At 33.4% G+C, this 20,385-nt stretch overlaps 1 protein-coding gene across 10 annotated transcripts in view; it reads right to left on the bottom strand.

Moving 5' to 3' along the window:
• chb (CLIP-associating protein) overlaps positions 1-20,385 on the bottom strand; it is a 117,650-nt gene that overhangs the window by 17,448 nt on the left and 79,817 nt on the right. For 3 of the 10 annotated variants that reach the window (XM_088242469.1, XM_088242465.1, XM_088242472.1), the window contains 10 exons: positions 19,245-19,414; positions 18,072-18,119; positions 10,977-11,108; positions 6,862-6,969; positions 5,073-5,199; positions 4,412-4,550; positions 3,442-3,600; positions 2,204-2,344; positions 1,345-1,529; positions 865-981 (listed from right to left, as the gene is read on the bottom strand). In XM_088242469.1, coding sequence (XP_088098595.1) covers positions 865-981; positions 1,345-1,529; positions 2,204-2,344; positions 3,442-3,600; positions 4,412-4,550; positions 5,073-5,199; positions 6,862-6,969; positions 10,977-11,108; positions 18,072-18,119; positions 19,245-19,414 — 1,326 coding nt within the window. Of the gene's footprint in view, positions 1-864; positions 982-1,344; positions 1,530-2,203; positions 2,345-3,435; positions 3,601-4,411; positions 4,551-5,072; positions 5,200-6,861; positions 6,970-10,976; positions 11,109-14,514; positions 14,659-18,071; positions 18,120-19,244; positions 19,415-20,385 lie in introns of all 10 variants that reach the window. The other 7 variants (XM_088242470.1, XM_088242467.1, XM_088242473.1 and 4 more) reach the window with 3 other exon arrangements.

Here is a 20,385-nt window from a genome sequence, read left to right on the forward strand (position 1 = left end):
TAAATACGAGTACATGAGAAAAAAATAAAAACATAGGATATATAAAGAAAAAACATAAAACAATAATACACTCATACTAATTAAAATTTAATATAGTTTTTACACGTGTTCAAAAAATTTCTTTGGATTTACTTTAAATTTATTTATTGATATATTATTTTTAATAGTTTTTAGCTCATTTAATTGTTTACACCCTTGAAGACAAAGAATTTTAATATTATGTTGGTATCTGAGTGACTTATTCATTTCAAATTCTTTTATTTTTTATATATTTGTATAATAGAATTTATTTTATAAAGAGTGTCTACTATATGAACCTTAAATATTTCCGTATTGAATGTTGAGGGTTTCTTTAGAATTACTTTAATAATTAATCTTTGCACTATTTTAAGGGGGTTTAATATATTGGCGTATAAACCACTTAACCCTACTTAACTTAATTTAACTTTGTCGATAAAATTGAAGAGAAATTTTTAATTCCCGTAAGAATACAGGCCCTGGGCCCCGATTACATTGGTAAATTAACACGTATCTTCAATTTTATCTACAAAGTAAAATTAAGTTTTCTGTATGAAAAGCAGAATATGCGTACAATTTTTTCTTCTAAACATGTTCAATTATAGGTTACCGACGAAGATACTTTAAATGTTCATGCAAATATACTAATTTTCATGCACAAATATCGTTTTTTCTTTATAGACAGTCGACTGTATCTTCGAAGATAACTCTGTTAACTTCCCACTATAATCAGGGCCCTGGGACAAGTAGAAGGAAGCTTTTGAAGAGGACCCTGTTAGTCGGTCTGTCCGTCTTGTCGGAGACAGGTTTCGAGACTCGAATAAAGAAATAAATGAGAATACTCACTTGAATATACATTGTAATTGCATTTCTGAGGGGAAGTATTCGTGCACCATTTCCAGGGTCTTGAGGACTTTGGTCTTCACTGATCCCAATAGGTCGGTACCCAGCTTCATCAGCAATCTAGATGGACAAACGATGAATAAGAATCGGTGCTACGAGAAACTGGATTTTAAGTGTTTTTTTGGACATGATTTGCACTGTAAAACATCTTTAAAATGACATGTTTTTTTGTGATTATTTCTTGATAAAACTTCATAGTTAGTTTTGTCCTCAAAGTAAACATGCGTCAACCTATAGAGAAGCCCTGTCACCGTGTTTCATAGAACGCAAACGATGTTGGTTAGCAACAAATTGGTGGCCATTTTGTTTTGTTTGACAACATACACATAACGGTTCTATCGGATGCTTTTGTCGCTGTGCTTGGATTTGTTTGTAAATAACTTGGACATTTATCATATATCACCACGCAAAAATCCTACATACCTGGTGAGCAGCATGTATAGCCAGTTGTGCAGCTGGTCCGCGTGAGCCACTATCAGTTCCCCGACCGCCTCCAGGAACAGCCCAAACACCTTGGTCTGCCCGTCCACAAACATGCGAGCGAACACCTCCGTCACCTGCTGAAGCTCCGATACGCAAAGCAGTTGGCCTTGGTTCAGGTATTCCGTCTGCAAAGGGACATTATACTCTTGGTCATCGTTTGATTGGATCATATTGGTCGCGCGGTTCATTAATCAGACTGAGATAATGAAAAAAAACCCTGTCACATCCGAAACCACGGTGATCGGAAAAATTGATTTTTTGAGATTGGTTATGGCTTTCTACAATCATCTTGTACTTGGTTTCGGATATGATAGGGTTTAATTTACATAAAGCATATATTTTAAAATTAAAATTCATATATCATTGGGTTTCTGGCACAAGTTGGTAACTACAAATTTCGCATACTAAAATGCCTTCAAATAATCTTCATTTAAATAGTAAATAAAAATATTTAGTATTTTATAAATCAGCCTCGTGGTGTAATGGTCAGCGCATTTGTCTACCATGCAAGAGGTCTCGAGTTCGATTTCCAACAGGTTTCATATGAAATATCTATTTAATGGGGTGTTTTCACACTAGAATATTTCACAGTCCCTGACTTGTACCTGAAGCGTAAGACTGATTGATCATTAATATGGAATAAGTCCGTAAATAAATAAATAAGTAAATAATAAATAAATAAATAATATTTAGCTTGCAGTTTTATTTGAATTGTTGATTTGGGGTCAAATGAAGGCACAAAACGCCACGAATTTAGATACCGTTTAATGATAAAATGATAATATGGTCAAAATCTTACCAGATACAGTAAGCCGTCCTTTCTCTCGGTCCAGTGTGACGAGGCACACATGGCGATGATCTCCGACGCTGACAGGTTCACATCCATGCTGGTCTCGTGTCGGCCTGTTAGCCGCGTTTGACTTCCACTCCATGATAAAGACTGGAACAAATATAAATAACATATTAATCCATTCGCAACCATAAAAATACTGTTTCTGGTATTTTTTATTAATTTTATTTATTTATTCATATTTTTCGCTTACAAACTATAATTAATAATAAAAATAATGTGACCTCACTGGGGTTTCCCGTGCCGAGGACACTTAACACTTTAGTTTTTTTAATTACATTTGAGAATAAACAAAGAAGACTCACTTAAAAAACAAACATAATTAACAAATATTCAGACAGTTTTAAAAACAAGGTATTTATGTACATCTATATTATTTATAGTACAAAACACACAATAGAAACAACAAAAACCTAACATAAGCTATACAGTTGTGGAGCAGTTGATTCAGCATTGGTATTGTATAATTTGTACATAATTATACATAGCGTCTACTCGCCACTATACGACCGAAGAGACACTATAGCTCTACGGCATTTAATTGCGAGTGTGATCGAGAGTAGTGTCAAAAAAGACCTATATCACAAGCGCATGTGTTATGTGTGTCACGTCGCTCAAGAGAAGTGCTACATTTTGTATTGCGATAGTTTTTCAACAACACATACTAGTGTGTTTGTGAGAGTGTAAGTATGTGAGAAGGTGGGTGTTATATTGGAATGAGGGTGGACATGTGTGTAGATATTATTGCACAAGTGTCAAAAATATAAAAATATATAAAACATTAAGAATTAGAGATAAAATAAGGTTTTATTATTGAAACTAAGTATAAGACAAAAAAGTATGAAACATAACATTTGAAATATGTCTACTTTTAATAACTTTATAGTTAGAAGTTTTATTCAAGTTGAGTAAAAAATTGTTACATTTTGTGTTATGACAGTTTTCTAGCGAGGGTGCGATGTGTTAGAAAATATTTAAAAAATACTTACAAATAAATTATTCATTTTATCATTTGATCAAACAATTTATTAATTATATTAGACAGTAATTAATGGCTCTAGTAGAAAATAATTTTTTTAATTTCCATGAGAAAAAACTCACTCTGGACAGCAAGACTTGACATATTTTACCCACCTGTGTAATTGAAAGGTGAATGTTCGGAAAAAATGAAGTTGACATACGCTTACATCGTTGTGTCGCCTGTAGGATTCGTAGCTCCGCTCCGAGCAGACGCTGGACGCCTCGGAGTCATTGTCACCGTCGTGCCCGCGTAGCCGCAGCCGGCTCATGTCGCCGGCCAGGTCGCCCCCGTTAGGATCCTCGGGACTCTGGAAATTCAAATAGTTCTATTCAATGTTAGTCGGTTATTTATTTTTGGACATTAATTGACAACATGGAACGTATTATTTTTCCATCTGTCAGATTGTCGAAGAAACAAAATGGAAATTTCGTTAGTGTTGCCAGGGTAGTAAAATTTTTTCCCCTACTTTGCTTATCTAATTAAAGAACTAATGAAAATAAACCTCGGATTAAACAACGCCGTGGGGGACAATTGTCCGACATTATCTTTAAAACATCAAATATTATTTAACATGATATAAAAATATCCGTTTCATGTAAAGTAAAATTTTTAAAAAAAAGTAAGCTCATTCATTCATTAGTTTAATCACTCTTATTAAATGACCCTTTACTTATCTACTCTGTTGTGTCAATCAATATTTCCGCGTGCACAGTAAAATTTTAGAGAAATTAACAGACTGCTTTTTGAAACCTTAGGTTTGTGTTATGATTATATTTTTTCCCACCGTGCAACATTACGCCGCGACATCACGAATGCGCGCGACGAAAGTGTGGCATAGTGGTGACTTTTTGGATACAGTCCGATGTATTCAAATATGATTCTAGGCTCCTTCTGGACTATTCTTAATTCTATGGTGTCATATATATTTAGATTTGTTATTATAATTCATTATAGACAGGCAGCCTATGCTAATGCGCCTGCTTTTTGTCCAAGTTCTTCTTCTTTGTCTGAAAAAATTATACAACTTTTTTTTTCTTTTATTGTTGATTGTAAAAGTTGTTTTTTTTTTCAAAATACTTTCGAGTTAGCGGTAAAATCATGTAAAACTTAATTGTAATATGATGGGGATTAATTACCAGGGTGTTCTCCGAGTCCCTAGACTGCTGCAGCAGGCGGTGTGAGGACAGGGGCACGCGCGGGGGAGGAGGGGGGCGCTCCGCCGACACGCGGCGCCCCCCGGCGAGCCCTCGCCCCAGGGCTGTCTTCATCGTGGACCTGCAGCCACAAAAGTACATACAATAAATTCTACCAGACAAGGGTAAAATAAGAGACTGGCTATTCAATCAGGAGTTTATACATCCCTTTGAAAAACACTGCATGACGTAACCTCAAACTTTGCTAATGACAACTGCATGTTTGACACGATGAAAATTATTCAAAATTCAAGTAGGATTTGAGACACCCAATACAAAAAAACGAAATGTGTTTTTGACAGAAATCTGATTCTTTTATACGAGATCTATTGATTGGTAAAAAAAAAAAATTAGCAAAAAGATATATGTGCGAAGTTGCAACGGGTCAAATTGAATTGAATTATCATTTAATTGTGTTTAAAAAAAAATTGGGGCATTAAAAATTATTAGATAAAAATTCAACTAGACTATACAGTAAAAACATAAATACAGTGTTTTGTCATTTGGCGTCACTATATCTAAAGACGAAGTAAATTGGTTTTGTCGGCTCCATGAAAATTGTAATTTAGGGGTTTGATTTGTTCACATTTTTTCAAGTACAAACCTGGATGGGGACGTTTCTCTGGAGCCAGCTAATGACCTCGGTATGCCCGACGACCTTCTTGTCGGCCGAGGAATGGCACCGCCCACTGTCGGTAGACGAGATGTCGGAGAACTCGATCGGGAAGACGCTGCAATGGAAGAAATTCTCAGTAAAGAATATTGCTGTATAGTCCTGATTCTCAATAGGGCAGTCTTTTTTTTACTTATTTTCACTTTTGAACAACTTTTTGTACATTGGCCTATTGCAATAGTTGAGTAACACAAAAACAATAATTTTTTAAAACTGTCTTGAAACCTTAGAGTAATAACACGCCACTGGCTAATAGAGTTGCCCATTCAGAGAATAATCATTATTTGATTATTAACCACAAAGTTAGCTACAGATTACAGCAATACAACGGGCCGTAGGTACTCAAGTTGAGAATTTCAAGTGCAAACGGAAACCGTCAGTTACACGTTTGTTGTTGAACTAAAAACCTTTTGTAAAATGCAAAGAAAAAAGTATTATAAATAAAAAGATATTTTTTTAATCTCTGAAAAACTATAAAAAAAAAAACATTTACGCCTGAAACGGCTTCCATATGTGAAGAGACTGGAAACTCTCAGTTTCACGACACTACAGGAATGACGAGAAAGGGGTGACCTGATAGACATACAAGATACTCAACCGTCACTATAGCTGCCCAAACTTGGATCCCATGTTCGAGCTTAAACAAGATGCTTGTCTTTGAGGCCACAATCTCAGGCTGAAGAAAACGAGATATTTTATTTTATAAACATAAACGGCAAATCTGCCTTTTACAAACATTTATAATATTAACATATTTAGCTTAATATTATTATTTTTTTAAACATGAATTTCCTTATACCCAAGATTTAAAAAAAAAAAATTAAACCAAAAATTATACTAGATTTATATTTAAAAAATTAACCTAAAAATTATACAGCATATTCAGTAGAAAGTTTAAATAATAAAACATTCTACAGTAAAACAACAAGAAAATCATAAGTACTGTTTCACACAGCTAGGCAAAGTGAACAAAAAACTGTATATATATATTATGAAATGCATGAATAAATAAATATAATTACCATTCACCATCTTTGAAAAGGTTCAAAAGGTTTGTTCTATAGGAACAATACCCTGCACTAAATATATCAGATACGTGGGAATAACTATTGCTGAGTTCTTGAAGTCTATTTAATACGGCATTACAAGTATACACTGTCCGTGAATTGTTGCTACAAAACGGTGGCACCTGTCTAGTCATTCTTTCAGGCACCCTGAAGTTGATGAGAGATAATAGTTCAGGGCAATTCCATATTGAATATACAATTTTGAATAAATTTAAAAGGTCTATAATTTTTCTTCTATCGTTAAGTTTTAACAAATGTTCTATTTACTGAGCAATAGGGTTGTTGATAGTTGGAATAAGCTGTCACAAGAGCTGATCTCAGCGTGTAGTCTCAATGGGTTCAAAAATGGACTAGATTTGTTTGGGAAAAGTTAAAATGCGCCAACAACTAACTTTCATTAAAATAGATTTAAGCATATCTGCTTTAAGCTGCTCACTTAAAATTAATGTAATAATAATTATCATTATAATTACTGCATGATGCATTCAAACAAGATTATGATCATTTGAATGCAAGACTTGTCTATTTGTAGCAATCGTGGAGAAGGATACGAAGATGTGTTTTTAGTGGTTAACGCAAAAATGCTGATTTTGATGGTACCTGGTGGTAGTAATTACCCCGACCCCGCAATACGGCTATAGAGGAGTACTTACGTTGTGACTGTGATACTCTGGGTCTTGATCTGGTGGAGGAATTGTATTCTGGACTTCTAGGGGTTTGGGAGGCGCTGGATGGGGCCGCTGGAGATTTCTTTGAGCGAGCTACAAAACGTTAATTTTTATCAGTTTTGTCAAGCACCTTAATGCAATTAAAAAAATAAAAAGGTTAACAGTGCCATTTTCTAATTATTTTCTTACTGAAATTACCGACTATAATAAATAGACACATTACTCGTATACTATAGTCCTTAAAATGGAAGATGATTAGAATGACAGTTGTCAGATAAACTGACGACGTAACATTGTAGTAACGTCTAAGGAGTTATTTATATGGAAACACAAAAAATCATTCGTATTTGGTAAGTTAATTTATTTTTTTAATACAATTCTTGACATATAAATCAACATAAATTTATCAAATCCGCTTTAAAACTAAAATAAACCTAATTATTAACGACGTTTCTACAAGGTTACATAATTTTGCAAAAACGTTAGAGACGGGACAAATTGATCGAATAAAAAAATAATTTGTTTGATAATGTTCACGAAAAAAGTATAAATGTCTTATTCTTTGGTGAATAATTGTATTCAACACACTATAATAGGCTTGTTTCAGCGTTTTTTTAATCAATTTTCGGAAACAGAGTTTCATGTTTGCATGAAAAAACAGATAAAATCGATTTGATCTGTACATGATCAGTGATCAGTAAATTCCCATCACTATTGATTTGAGTTTGACAGCTGTCATTCTAATCATCTTACATTTTAAGGACTATAGGCTACATCTAAGATACAGCAAATATTGTGTAGCTCTTAACAATTTTTTTTAAAATTAACTCTTATGCGTACAAGGTTTGTTCAGAAATTGATGGGATTTTTTTCATTTTGCGCGTTTGGAGAGTCCAATTGTCATTTTTTTATAATCTTGGTATACATTGCCCCTGAAGTATGCTGAAATTTTCATGTGTATTCATTGTTTACTTTGTCTGTGACAGCCACTAAGGTTAGACGTGTTTTAATGAGCTCGGCGATTTTCGTCTCGGCGATCCAGAATGCCTCCACTGGGACCATTGAGCCTTAGTTTCGTCGTCATATCCGTGCACCCATGTTTCGTCACCTGTTGTAACAAGTTTCAGTAATTCTTTATCGTCGTTGACTTCATTTAATGACACCTGAGCAACTTCCATTCGCCGCTGTTTTTGTTCAAAATTCAAAAATTTTAGAACAAATTTTTGGAAAAAATTTCATGGCATGGCCAATCGATATGCCAACATCATCCAGCGACTTCTCTGATTATGATTCGGCGATCGTTCATAACCATTTCGTTCATTTTTTACTCATTTTCATCGGTTGTTGATGTGCTGGGGCGTCCGAGCCATTCATCATCTTCAAAGTCTTGGAAATGCTTATACCACTCGTAAATTGTTTTACTCAAAGCTGACTCACCATAGGCCTTTGTTAATATTTCACACACTATGTTAAACTTTATTTAATTTTTTACACAAAATTTAATAGAAATTCTTTAATCCATTTTATTGACAAACGAAAAACGCTGAGCTCATAAAAACACGTATAGCCTTACCGGCCGCCACAGACAAAGTGAACAATAAATACAGCTGAAAATTTTAGCATACTTCAGGGGCATGTACACCAACCTAAAAAAATAATTGACAATCGGACTCTCCAAACCCGCAAAATTAAAAAAATCCCGTTATTTTCTGAACACACCTCGTACACATGATATTTTTACATTTTAAAATTGGCGTTTCTACCTTTCTAATGGAACACGATGCTCGTATTTACAGAGGGAGTGTGTTTTAAAATATATATTAAATTCTTTTTTGTAATATTTTTAATTTAAAAAATACACATAACATGCAAATAATAAATATCTAATGAATTAATGGTCTATTTTACCTCTTGGTGGCATTTCGCCTTCTGCCGATGGCAATACAAAAAACAACAACAAATTAATTCTACATTATTTATTAACATAGACTAATGTAAAACAGACAAATTCTACTGGTTCACAAAATAAGAATGCATTTATTCACACTACAACTGCACTGATTTAATAAATACATTTCTAGAATGAACCTTTCCGAAACTTCTAGATGTAGGTTCTGCAGTGTAAATGATGAAACACCTATACACATTTTATGTGATGCCATATCCTAAGGGGACCACTGGTTAAACCTGAGGATGTTAGAGCACTCGCCCCCTACCTAGGCCCCCGATACTTTGATGACCCAGACCGTGATTACAATGCGAAGTTAAGGACATCATATCTTCACCGTGACGGCATATTTGAATATAAAATCTCCCGAGCGTTTACAAAGATACATTATCGACCCACCGAGCAGTGTTTGTTTTAATTACAATTTATTTCATTTTTAAAAGTTCTGAGGCGGACAGTTTTTTTCTTTAGTCTATTTAATAAATGAGAGAGAAATAAGTAAATTTTGAAGTCAATTTAAATTCTGACATAACTGTCAGTCAGTTTTGAAAACGAACGGCTAGATGCAGAGATAATGTGGCTAGATTCTGCCTTATTAATATCTGTACCTCAGAGACAGACGGATGCAAATCCTAACGTCAAATGTTAAAAAAAAAGCCTGAAGAATCTACTTTCTCTAATTTATGACATTAACTTGTATTTTCGGTAACTTAATACATTGGTTCTTTCATTATAAAACTTACATTTCTTCAAAATCAATGGCAATTATCATAAACTGGATACGAAAATCGAAATGTCATTTTATCGAATTCCGGATTTGCATCCGTCTGCCTCTGAGGTACAGATATATAAGAGAATCTAGCCATAAAAATGTTACCACTATAAAAAATAAATGTAGTTATTTTTTTATTTTTTTTTATTTAAATCTTAAAGTAGGGCACACATATCATACATATTGTTATGTGTGTTCTAATAATAACATTGCAAATATATTTAATTTATAAATTGTTTATCACATATGTCTTGACCATTATTTTTAATTTTGATATGTTTTTTTCTTCATAAATATTTTTTTCCATTTCGTAATACTTTTTAATTGCTTTAAATGAAATTGAATTTTGTGACTTTGCCTTTTTCCTAAATGGAAGTCTAATTTTGTTCTTTTCTCTAGTATTGTGATCGTGTTCATGCTGGTTCCGATCAATTTTTTTCCAAAATTCTGTTTATATATTTTTTCAATCTATTTTACAATCTTCCTGAGTGTACGTATCGAGATGTCAAAAGAGCCGGCTTTGTAATCCCTCGGTAGATAAATACAGATGAAAGTTAAGTTAAGTGACATTTTAGGATTGTATTGTTTATTATTTATATATTTCGTAAAAACCACGCGACAATAACGGCCCATACAAATAGTAAGAAAAAATGCCAAACATGTAGACGAACATGAATCTCGATGTCACGAATGTCACAATCAATCATGGCGCATTTTTGTGAAGGCGAATTTTTAGACAATTTTATTTTTAAAATAATGAATAAATACATGTTTTGAAAATACAATAATTTTTTTCAAATCCATTTCGCATCTTTTTATCAGTATTTGTAGTATGTGATATTTCCCTTTTATGTGCTTTTTTACTACAAACTTTGGATAGAAAAATATCAAAAGTAAAATTTATATTAAAATAAATAAAACAACTTTGTAAAGTAAAATTTATATTTGAAGCTCTAACTTTATTTTGGTAATGTATCCAAAATAAAACAAGTTTATTGGATTATTCTACTTTATTTTTTATAAAATATACAAAGGGTATATTGTGACGCGTTTCGTCTTGTTAGGACATTTTCAAACAAACTAACTTAAATATTTACAAAGTTTCTCAAACTCTATGGTCTCTCTTCTCTAACATTATGGTTATTCATTTTATAAGAAATTAAAATAATAACACTTGTTTTTAGCCATTTGAAATTGATTTATTTACCGCCCGATATCAGAGCTACACATATTTCTTTATCAATATAATCGGGATAATTGAGAATTCTCAATAAGGGGAAGTGGAGAATCCTTTCATCGCCGCCGCTATTATGGAACAGAATTCACACCAACAAATGTAATGCTCGAGTTTCTAATGTAGTTTAATATTGACAAACTTACGCAGACTAGCGGTATTGCAGGCGAGCCTAGTTCTCGCCTGCTGCGAGTATAAGGCGCGCGCTTTGGCTCTCTGGGCTGCGGCGGCGTCCACTGCGGACACACTGCGACCAACGATAGAACCGACACTGCGATCTGGAAACATCAAAAATATATATTACTAAGAGATTAATACTTTTATAAGAAGATCTATATTTAACGAACGGTATAACTTTTAGAGACAAGTGATTTGTCGTTTACAAACCAGTAGATATTCACATTTTTATACATTGGTCATTATCAATTATTCCCTTTCCGCAAACAGTAGTGATAGAGCACTGCAGTAAACAAATACAGAGTATTTTGATCACAATATGCAATATTATAGAGTTTTGCTGCCTTAACTTCAGAAAAATATCAACAAGGTGTGTTCAGAAAATAACGGGAATTTTTTAATTTTGCTGGTTTGGAGAGTCCAATTGTCAATTATTATTTTTATTATGTTGGTATACATGCTGCTGAAGTATGATTAAATTTTCAGCTGTATTCATTGCTTACTTTGTCTGTGGCAGCCGCTAAGGTTAGACGTGTTTTTATGAGCTCGGCAATTTTAGTTTGTTAAAAAAATGGATCGTAGAATTTGTATCAAATTTTGTGTAAAAATGAAACAAAGTGTGTAAAATGTTAATAAAGGCCTTGGCAAGTCTGCTATGAGTAAAACTAGTGTTTACAAGTGGTATAAGCGTTTCCAGGATGGCCGTGAAGACATTGAAGATGATGAACGGCCCGGACGCCAAAAACATGAAAACCGATGAAAATGTGGAAAAAGTTAATGAAATGGTTATGAACGATCGCCAAATCACAATCAGAGAAGTCGCTGATGATGTTGGCATATCGATCGGCTCATGCCATAAAATTTTTCGAATGTTTCGGGTATGAAACGCGTGGCAGCGAAATTTGTTCCAAATTTTTTTATTTTGAACAAAAACAGCGGCGAATGGAAGTCGCTCAGGTGTCACTAAATGAAGTCAACGACGATACAGAATTACCGAAACGTGTTATAACAGGTGACGAAACATGGGTTTACGGATATGACGTCGGGACTAAGGCTCAATCGTCCCAGTGGAGGCATTCTGGATCGCCAAGACGAGAATCGCCAAGCGCGCTGAACACGTCCAACTTCAGCAGCTGCCACAGACAAAGTAAACAATAAATACAGCTGAGAATTTTAGCATACTTTAGGGGCATGTATACCAACATAACGAAAAAAAAAAACAATCGGACTTTCCAAACCTTAGTTATTTTCTGAACACACCTCGTATTATAAATAGACTTGTGGCTTGTACAAAGGCATAATATTGTCACCGTTCAGACAAAAGTCACTAGCCTGGCTAGGTAAGTCCTCGGCACGGGTAACCCCAGTGAGGTCACATTATTCTTGTTATTTATTATGGTTTATGATGTGGAATTTTTAAAATGATTTAATTAAACCAGCCAATGACAGGTCATAAGCCCTGTAGATACCTAGACTTCCCTTCTCTGAAGTGTTCTTCATCTCCGTGGTAATATGTCAACATTACCAAGGAGTCTGATAGGTACTTTGTGTTAAAATAATATTAATATTACTGGCCTTTTTTCAACTTTACAATAATCGGCCCCGAAGTCTCGGATACCATGTGCAGCTCTTCAGAGCTTATATATTTGAAGTCGCCAACTTCTGAGGGAAGCGAAGAAAGGGATCCTGGTACCCATGAAAGGGGAGGCAGCGTAACCGGGATGTGGATAAGATTGAGGGATTCTGGAAATAAGGTTAGGTAAGGGAAGACAGGGTTAGGTTAGGTGAAATTAGGTGCGATTACATTAGGTTAGGTGTTGTGGGATGATTTTAGGTTAAGATAGGAATGAGAATAGGTTAGGTAAGGTGGCGTTGGATGTGAGATTTGGAAGTTAAGTGAAAGAACAGGATGAGTTGCGTTAGATTACGTTTGATTAGGTTAGGTTAGGTTAGGTGAGGTTAAGGTGAAAATAAATGTGAGATTTGGTAAGGTTAGGTGAGCTACGTTTCATTAAGTGAGGATAGAGGTCATATCTACACATTGAAAGTGATAAAAATTTTGTTCCACCAAGCAATTATTCCTTTAATTATGATTTATTTCAATTTTGAATCGTTTTGAGGTTGGCACTCTTTTCCTAAAAAACTTATTAAAAATATGAGAGAAATAAGTCAATATTGAAGTCTATACTCTATCCAACCATTTATTTAACTTTTGACAGCTCGATTATGTATCGATTAGGGATGTCCTAATGCGTTACCGAATCGATTTCTCATAAAAATCGACTTTACTTATGAAAAAGTTTTAATCTCAACATTTTGTAGTTTATAAACATACCCAGACGTTTAAAGCAGAGTTTATATTACGAAAGCGCTGTAGTAAAACTTTTTTTTTTAAAGTCTTCATTCAATAAATAATATTGCAAAAATTACATCATTTCTTTACAAAAGAAACTTTAAATACAGTCTCGATAAACTCCTTAATTGGAGTTTGTCATTGGGTGCAGGAGCTACAGAAAACCCAAATATGCATAGGACTATTTCATTGTCGTAATGTAAATTGAGAAATTTTGTGTCGCGACACTGTCAGTTTGTCGGCGACAATAATAAATGACAGCGACCACGGCGCCATTAAAATTCAATATATTCTGACGAACTGTCAAATTAGTTTTGGCCATAGACAATCGATAAGTAGTTTTTAATAAATATTTGATATTTTCACAATATTGAATCAGTTAGACATTTATATTTCATGTAAATTAGTCGTATTCATTATTAAGTGAATAAAAATACTGTGGCTTTCGATAGAATTTTTTTTTTTTTAATTTCTCGTTCATCTTGTCAACTTGTATAATCCTCGTTGCATAAGTAGTCTCAATAAACATCGATATCGATAAATATCGGAGCAAAAGAACATGTCGCTTCACTATCGTAATGAAAAAAACATGAAGTATTGCATTTTTCGGTCTATGGTTGCCTGTCAATAATTACGGAACTTTATAGGCGCCCATGTGTCAAAAGTTAAATAGACGTTAAAGTAGCCGGCCTTGTTATCACTCAGTAGATAAATACAGACGATCGTTAAGCATACCATCTTGGTAATTGTCAAAAGTCATATAAAAATCATGTTCAAGCGAGCATTTTTTGCTTGAATCGGGATTTATTGAAGTTTATAATCGCTTTGAAGTATATTATTTTAAATGTTAATGAAGTAAGGAACGCGGAGTAAATTTTTGGGGTCATTCGTTGGTTGGACTCGATCATATGACGTCGAGATGACAAGTAGGTAGAACATACCGAGGTAGATACAGATAGTACAGAAGTTAAGTATACCACCTCGATACGTACAGATGAAGATAGCGTTCATAATTAAGGCCCTAACGGGCTTAGATTTCTATATCTCTTCAGTTTTCAAAAGTTATAATTAAATTAAGTTCCTAAGTGCCAACACGTTTCCAATACGAAAATATTAAAACATCTTTTGATATTTTTGAGAGAATTTTTTTTAACCTCTAGTGGGAAGTGGAATGTTAGTCCGATCATGCGATAGTCTTCTCCTGGGAGAACCGGGAGTTTTCCGGAAGGAACCGGTTCTACCGAGACCACTCGGAGTCGAGGGTCCGGCTCCACACGCACTGAGGTTTTCAGCTGACGCTGTCAGATTCAAACAACCCAGAAGAAAACAAAATTCAGAGGCACACAACAGATTTTAACATTCGGGGATATGATTTACATCATTCCAAACCGTTCCGAAATCGGTAAAAAAATTCAAAACAGTAAAATTTGATTTGAATTTGTATTTTCAATCATTTCAAAGAGTTTCGAAATCCGAAGAGTTTATAAGCGTCCATATTGATTTTGATTAGCATTAACATAAATAATATTAAGCCAAAATAGAAAGCAGTACATATCCATTAATTATAAGCGAGAGTGTGTTTGTGTTGTAAGCATTATGAATAGTGGCAAAACATATTTTTTGTAAATTATAAAAATGAATGTAAAAGTAAATTGTGTGGTTTAAAAAAGAATTTAATTGTATTTATAAATTAAAATAAATACATTACCGATCCATGATTTATTTGCAATGAAAATAAAGAAATGTGAAATTAATAAACAATTTATATGAGCTGAACATTTTTATGACAATATGGGAAAAAAGTTCCAAATGAAAAAGTCGATGGTCCTTAAAATATAGCATGATTAGAATGACAGTTGTCAGAAAAATTTACGACATAACTTTGTAGTAACGTCCTATTATTTACACACGAAAAATCATTCCTATTTGGTATGTTAATTTATTTTTTTAATACAATGCTTGACATAAAAATCAACATAAATATATAAAATCAGCTTTAAAACTAAAATAAACCTAATTATTAACGACGTTCTTACAAGGTTACATCATTTTGCAAAAACGTTAGAGATGGACAAATTGATCAATTTAATTTGATAGAATAAAAAAATTATTCGTTTGATAATGCTCACGAAACAAGTATAAATGTCTTATTCTTTGGTGAATAATTGTCTTAAACGCACTATAATAGGCTTGTTTTTGCATTTTTATAACAATTTTCGGAAACAGAGTTTCATATTTGCATGAAAAAACTGATAAAATCGATTTGATCGGTACATGATCAGTGATCAGTGATCAGTAATTTTCCATCACTATTGACATGAGTTTGACAGCTGTAATTTTAATCAAGCTAAATTTTAAGGACTATAGTAATAGTATTAATAGGGAAATATCACAAAATGTTTTTTTTACTACTTATTAGTAGCATAAAAAATACTTTTCAATTTATAATTTTGAATTCCCGCTAAAACTGTCACTGCATTGGCCACGCCCCTAATACACCATAAAGAAAATATATATATTTTTCAAACATTTTCAACGTAATAAGGATCTACAAAATACTGACGAGTAAAAAAAAAAAAAAATCTACTTATTAGTAGCATATTTTTAAATTAGCATTTTTTTAATTTCCGCAAAAACAGTAATTGTGTTGGCCACGCCCCTAATACATGGTGATGTAGTTTTCAATTCCCGCAAAAACGGTCATTACAATGGCCTCGTCCCTAATACGTCACGATTCATGTTATTTTTGAACTTTGTTCCTAACCGTTTTAATGTTTATAGAACATCGTCACGAATCTTGACATCACAATTATCAAGGCCAAACATGCCGCGTTTTTCAGAGGATTTTTTTTTTTTATAATTTATTTTTATATGCAAACATTTCTCTACAATATCCAATTGATTTAGAAAATATTTTTTTTTTTTGTAAAGAAATATTTGTGTTCTTATGATTTACCCAAATATTTAATTTTGAGGGCCATTTTCAACGAGTTGAAAATAACTCACTATTAGAAAATGGGAATCAAGTTGGGGCAGAGTGGGATTCGAACCACGGACCTTTGGTCCATGAGTCCGAGACACTAGCCACAGGACCACAACCCGATTCATTAATTTTTCTAAATCCATTTTGTATATTTTTATCGGTATTTGTAGCATGTGATATTTCCCTATTGTAAGGCGAAACTTCTTTAAAATACATGAAAAGAAAAATACTTTGCATTTATTAACAAATTACAACAGGGATGGAGAATACCTTAAATAAGGGAATATGGAAGTCAAGGCATTTACAGGGCTTATTACCTGTCATTGGCTGGTTCAAATGGCCACTCTACACACTGTGTAACACTCACCATTTTGCCTATGTTTGAACATCCATATTTCTTCAATTCTTCCATCTGCTGATTTTAGTGAAGTTAAAGAGCTGAAACCTTTATTGTTGCGAAGAGATTCATCTGACTGAATCATTTCACATACCAGGCAATGCCCGAAAACAATTTTTCAATTTTTAAACTTCTTCTTGGACCAGTTGGTTTCATTACAATATTTGAGTTTGTCCAAATGTTCATAGACAAAAGACTGAATTTCACCCCCTCGGGAGTAATTAAGATTAACAAATTACAACAGGGATGGAGAATACCTTAAATAAGGGAATATGGAAGTCAAGGCATTAACAGGGCTTATGGCCTGTCATTGGCTGGTTCAAGTGGCCACTCTACACACTGTGTATCACTCACCATTTTGCCTATGTTTGAACATCCATATTTCTTCAATTCTTCCATCTGCTGATTTTAGTGAAGTTAAAGAGCTGAAACCTTTATTGTTGCGAAGAGATTCATCTGACTGAATCATTTCACATACCAGGCAACGCCCGAAAACAATTTTTCAATTTTTAAACTTCTTCTTGGACCAGTTGTCATCATTCAAAAAAATATTCAGATTTGCATAACATAGCAAAACGTAAAATTCCAAGTGGGGAATTTCATATTTACTACATTTCACTGAATTCTACTATTTTACATTCAGTTTTTACATTCTTGGACTTTTTTCTATACATTTTTTTCAGCTTCATACACTTTGACAGGTTGAATTTTTTTAGTTCCATAATTTTTGTGAGATTTTCATAGTTTTATCTTTTGCAAGATTTCCATATTTAAATCATCTCTACACATTACTAAGACTAAAAATGCTGAATCATAAAAAATATTAAAAAATGCTGCCTACCTCAGAACAGGTATTTACCATACCTAGTGAGGATACGACAGTTTCTAATATGTTTGCTTATAATTTAATTTAACATAATTGTACTAAATCTAATTTTTACTTGATTGCATCCTTTTTCACTGTTTTGCAAACAGAACATATTTTTTATTTACACTAAACTGAATTTCAAACATATTGATCTTTTGAAAAACATAGCGACATCCTCAGAGTAATAATTCTCTAGAGAAGCCCTTAAGCTCTATTGCACAAAACAAAAGCATTCCAATTTTTTGGTTTAGTTTTAGTTTGGTTTTTATCTAAGCAACAAACGTGCAATGGACGGTTTCGGTTTCCGCTTGCAATTCTCAATCCAAATACATACGGTCCGTTGTATCTTACTCTAAGGTGGCATCAAATTAACACTCTTTTTTATTTCATTATCAAGGCTTAATTATTAATCTTTATACGATATTAATATTATTTGCAAAGAACAATTTAAAAATAAACTAACCTGTGATGCTCGCTGATGGGCTTCTAGTGCTGGTCATCATTTTTCTTTCTGGAAATATAAACAACTAATTTAATACAACAAAATAAAAATTGAACACAAAAGCTTTATTTTTTTTTTTCATTTATTTATAACTGAAGAGTAATCAAAAGAGTGTGGAGGAGACGGTTTAATCATGAATTATAGTCCTTAAAATATAGCTTGATTAGAATGATAGTTGTCGGCAAAAGAGACGACACAACTTTGTTGTAACGTCTAAGGAGTGATTTATATTGACACACGAAAAATCATTCGTATCTGGCATGTTAATTTATTTTTTTAATACAATGCTTGACATTTAAATCAACATAAATGTATGAAATCAGCTTTAAAACTGAAATAAACCTAATTATTTACAACGTTCTTACATCATTTTAGGTTACATCATTTTGCAAAAATGTTAGAGATGGGACAAATTGATAAATGTAAATTGATCGAATAAAAAATAATTAATTTGATGTTGTTTATGAAAAAAGAATAAATGTCTTATTTTTTGGTGAATAATTGTCTTAAACACACTGTAATAGGCTTGTTTTTCCTTTTTTTTATCAATTTTTGGAAACAGAGTTTCATGTTTGCATGAAAAAACTGATAAAATCGATTTGATCAGTGATCAGTAATTTCCCATCACCAGTGACATTAGTTTGACAGCTGTCATTTTAATCAAGCTTTATTTTAAGGACTATAGAGGCACTGCATGGCGAACCCAACATTGCATAATTCATAAAAATAAGAAGATTATAGTGGTTGGGCCATGTGCATAGAACGAATGATAACCGATTAACCCCAAAAAAGATTATTTATGCCACGGAAGGCAGACGAAGCAGAGGCAGACCAAAATTAAGATGGCTGGATAATGTGGAAAGTGACATTAGAGCGATTGGCCCGACGAACTGGAGAAGAGCCGCGGGGTGCAGGGAGGAATGGAGACGAATTCTGGAGGAGGCCAGGGCCCACATCGGGCTGTAGCGCCACTAATGATGATGATGAATCAAAAGAGTTACGATAGAAAGCTCAACACAATAATCATAACCTAACTTATAATAAAGAAGTGCAATTAAATAATGTAATATTAAATTAGAATAAATCTAGCAACGGTTCATATCTCGACAAAGTAGAAGGCGTCTCTGTGCTTACCGTACAATGGCCGGGGCACCGAGGAGGGGGCGGGGGTGGTGTGGAGGCTGTCGGTGCTGCCGTGACGCGAGCCCGCGTCCTTCTCCACGGCGCGCTGGGCAGTGGCGTCCAGCTGAAGGAACAGCGCTTCGCCTGCCGCCGGGAACTGGCTCTTGAACAGCCAAAATGCTCTGCGAAACAAATACTCTATAGTTACAAGCGGAAGTAGAGGCATCATAGATTTCAATTATTTGTCTTGCTTCATGTTCTCGGTGGTATTAAGGGCCAAGAAAAAAATGGATAATATCTCTTTTGTATCAAACATTTTCATAAAATTTAATAATAAGAATGTATCGTCATATCAACATTTTTATCATATTGCAATTTTAGACGGTTGACTCAGAATACAGGTACAGATGAATCTACAAACTTACCTAAACTCCAAACTCTCCAAACTCGAAGGAACATGGCTGACGCCATTTTTATGAATAAAACTTTGAATAACACGATAGATTGCCCTAAGATTCTATCACTTATTAATTTTAGAGTCCCAGTAACGCAGACCAGAAACCAATCTCTTTTTAAAATTTCTAAATGTTCCACTAAATCTTTTCAAAATTCATTTTTAAATAGAACCTGCAATATGTGTAAGCAGAAATTAAATTGTATTGATATTAATAATAGAGATCAATACTAGAGAAAAGAACAAAATTAGACTTCCATTTAGGAAAAAGGCAAAGTCACAAAATTCAATTTTATTTAAAGCAATTAAAAAGTATTACGAAATGGAAAAAAATATTTATGAAGAAAAAAACATATCAAAATTTAAAATAATGGTCAAGACATATGTTATAAACAATTTATAAATTAAATATATTTGCAATGTTATTATTAGAACACACATAACAATATGTATTATATGTGTGCCCTACTTTAAGATTTAAATAAATAAATAAATAACATATCTTTATTAAAAAAAAAATTGTGAACATATCTTTAACTTCCTTTAAAAGTGAAATTTCCAAAAATTATTCAAGTTATGATGTTGCGCCTTGAATCCACAGCCTATATTATGCAGGTTATGTGCAGTTCTGTATGTGGGCACATTATAAATGTACACTGTATGGTCAACTATAGTTGTATTATATATTAAAATGTGCAA

This window comes from Micrasema longulum, unplaced genomic scaffold (assembly GCF_059751315.1).
Source record: "Micrasema longulum isolate JH-2025_06_02 unplaced genomic scaffold, ASM5975131v1 h1tg000140l, whole genome shotgun sequence".
Classification (NCBI taxonomy): Eukaryota; Metazoa; Arthropoda; class Insecta; order Trichoptera; family Brachycentridae; genus Micrasema; species Micrasema longulum.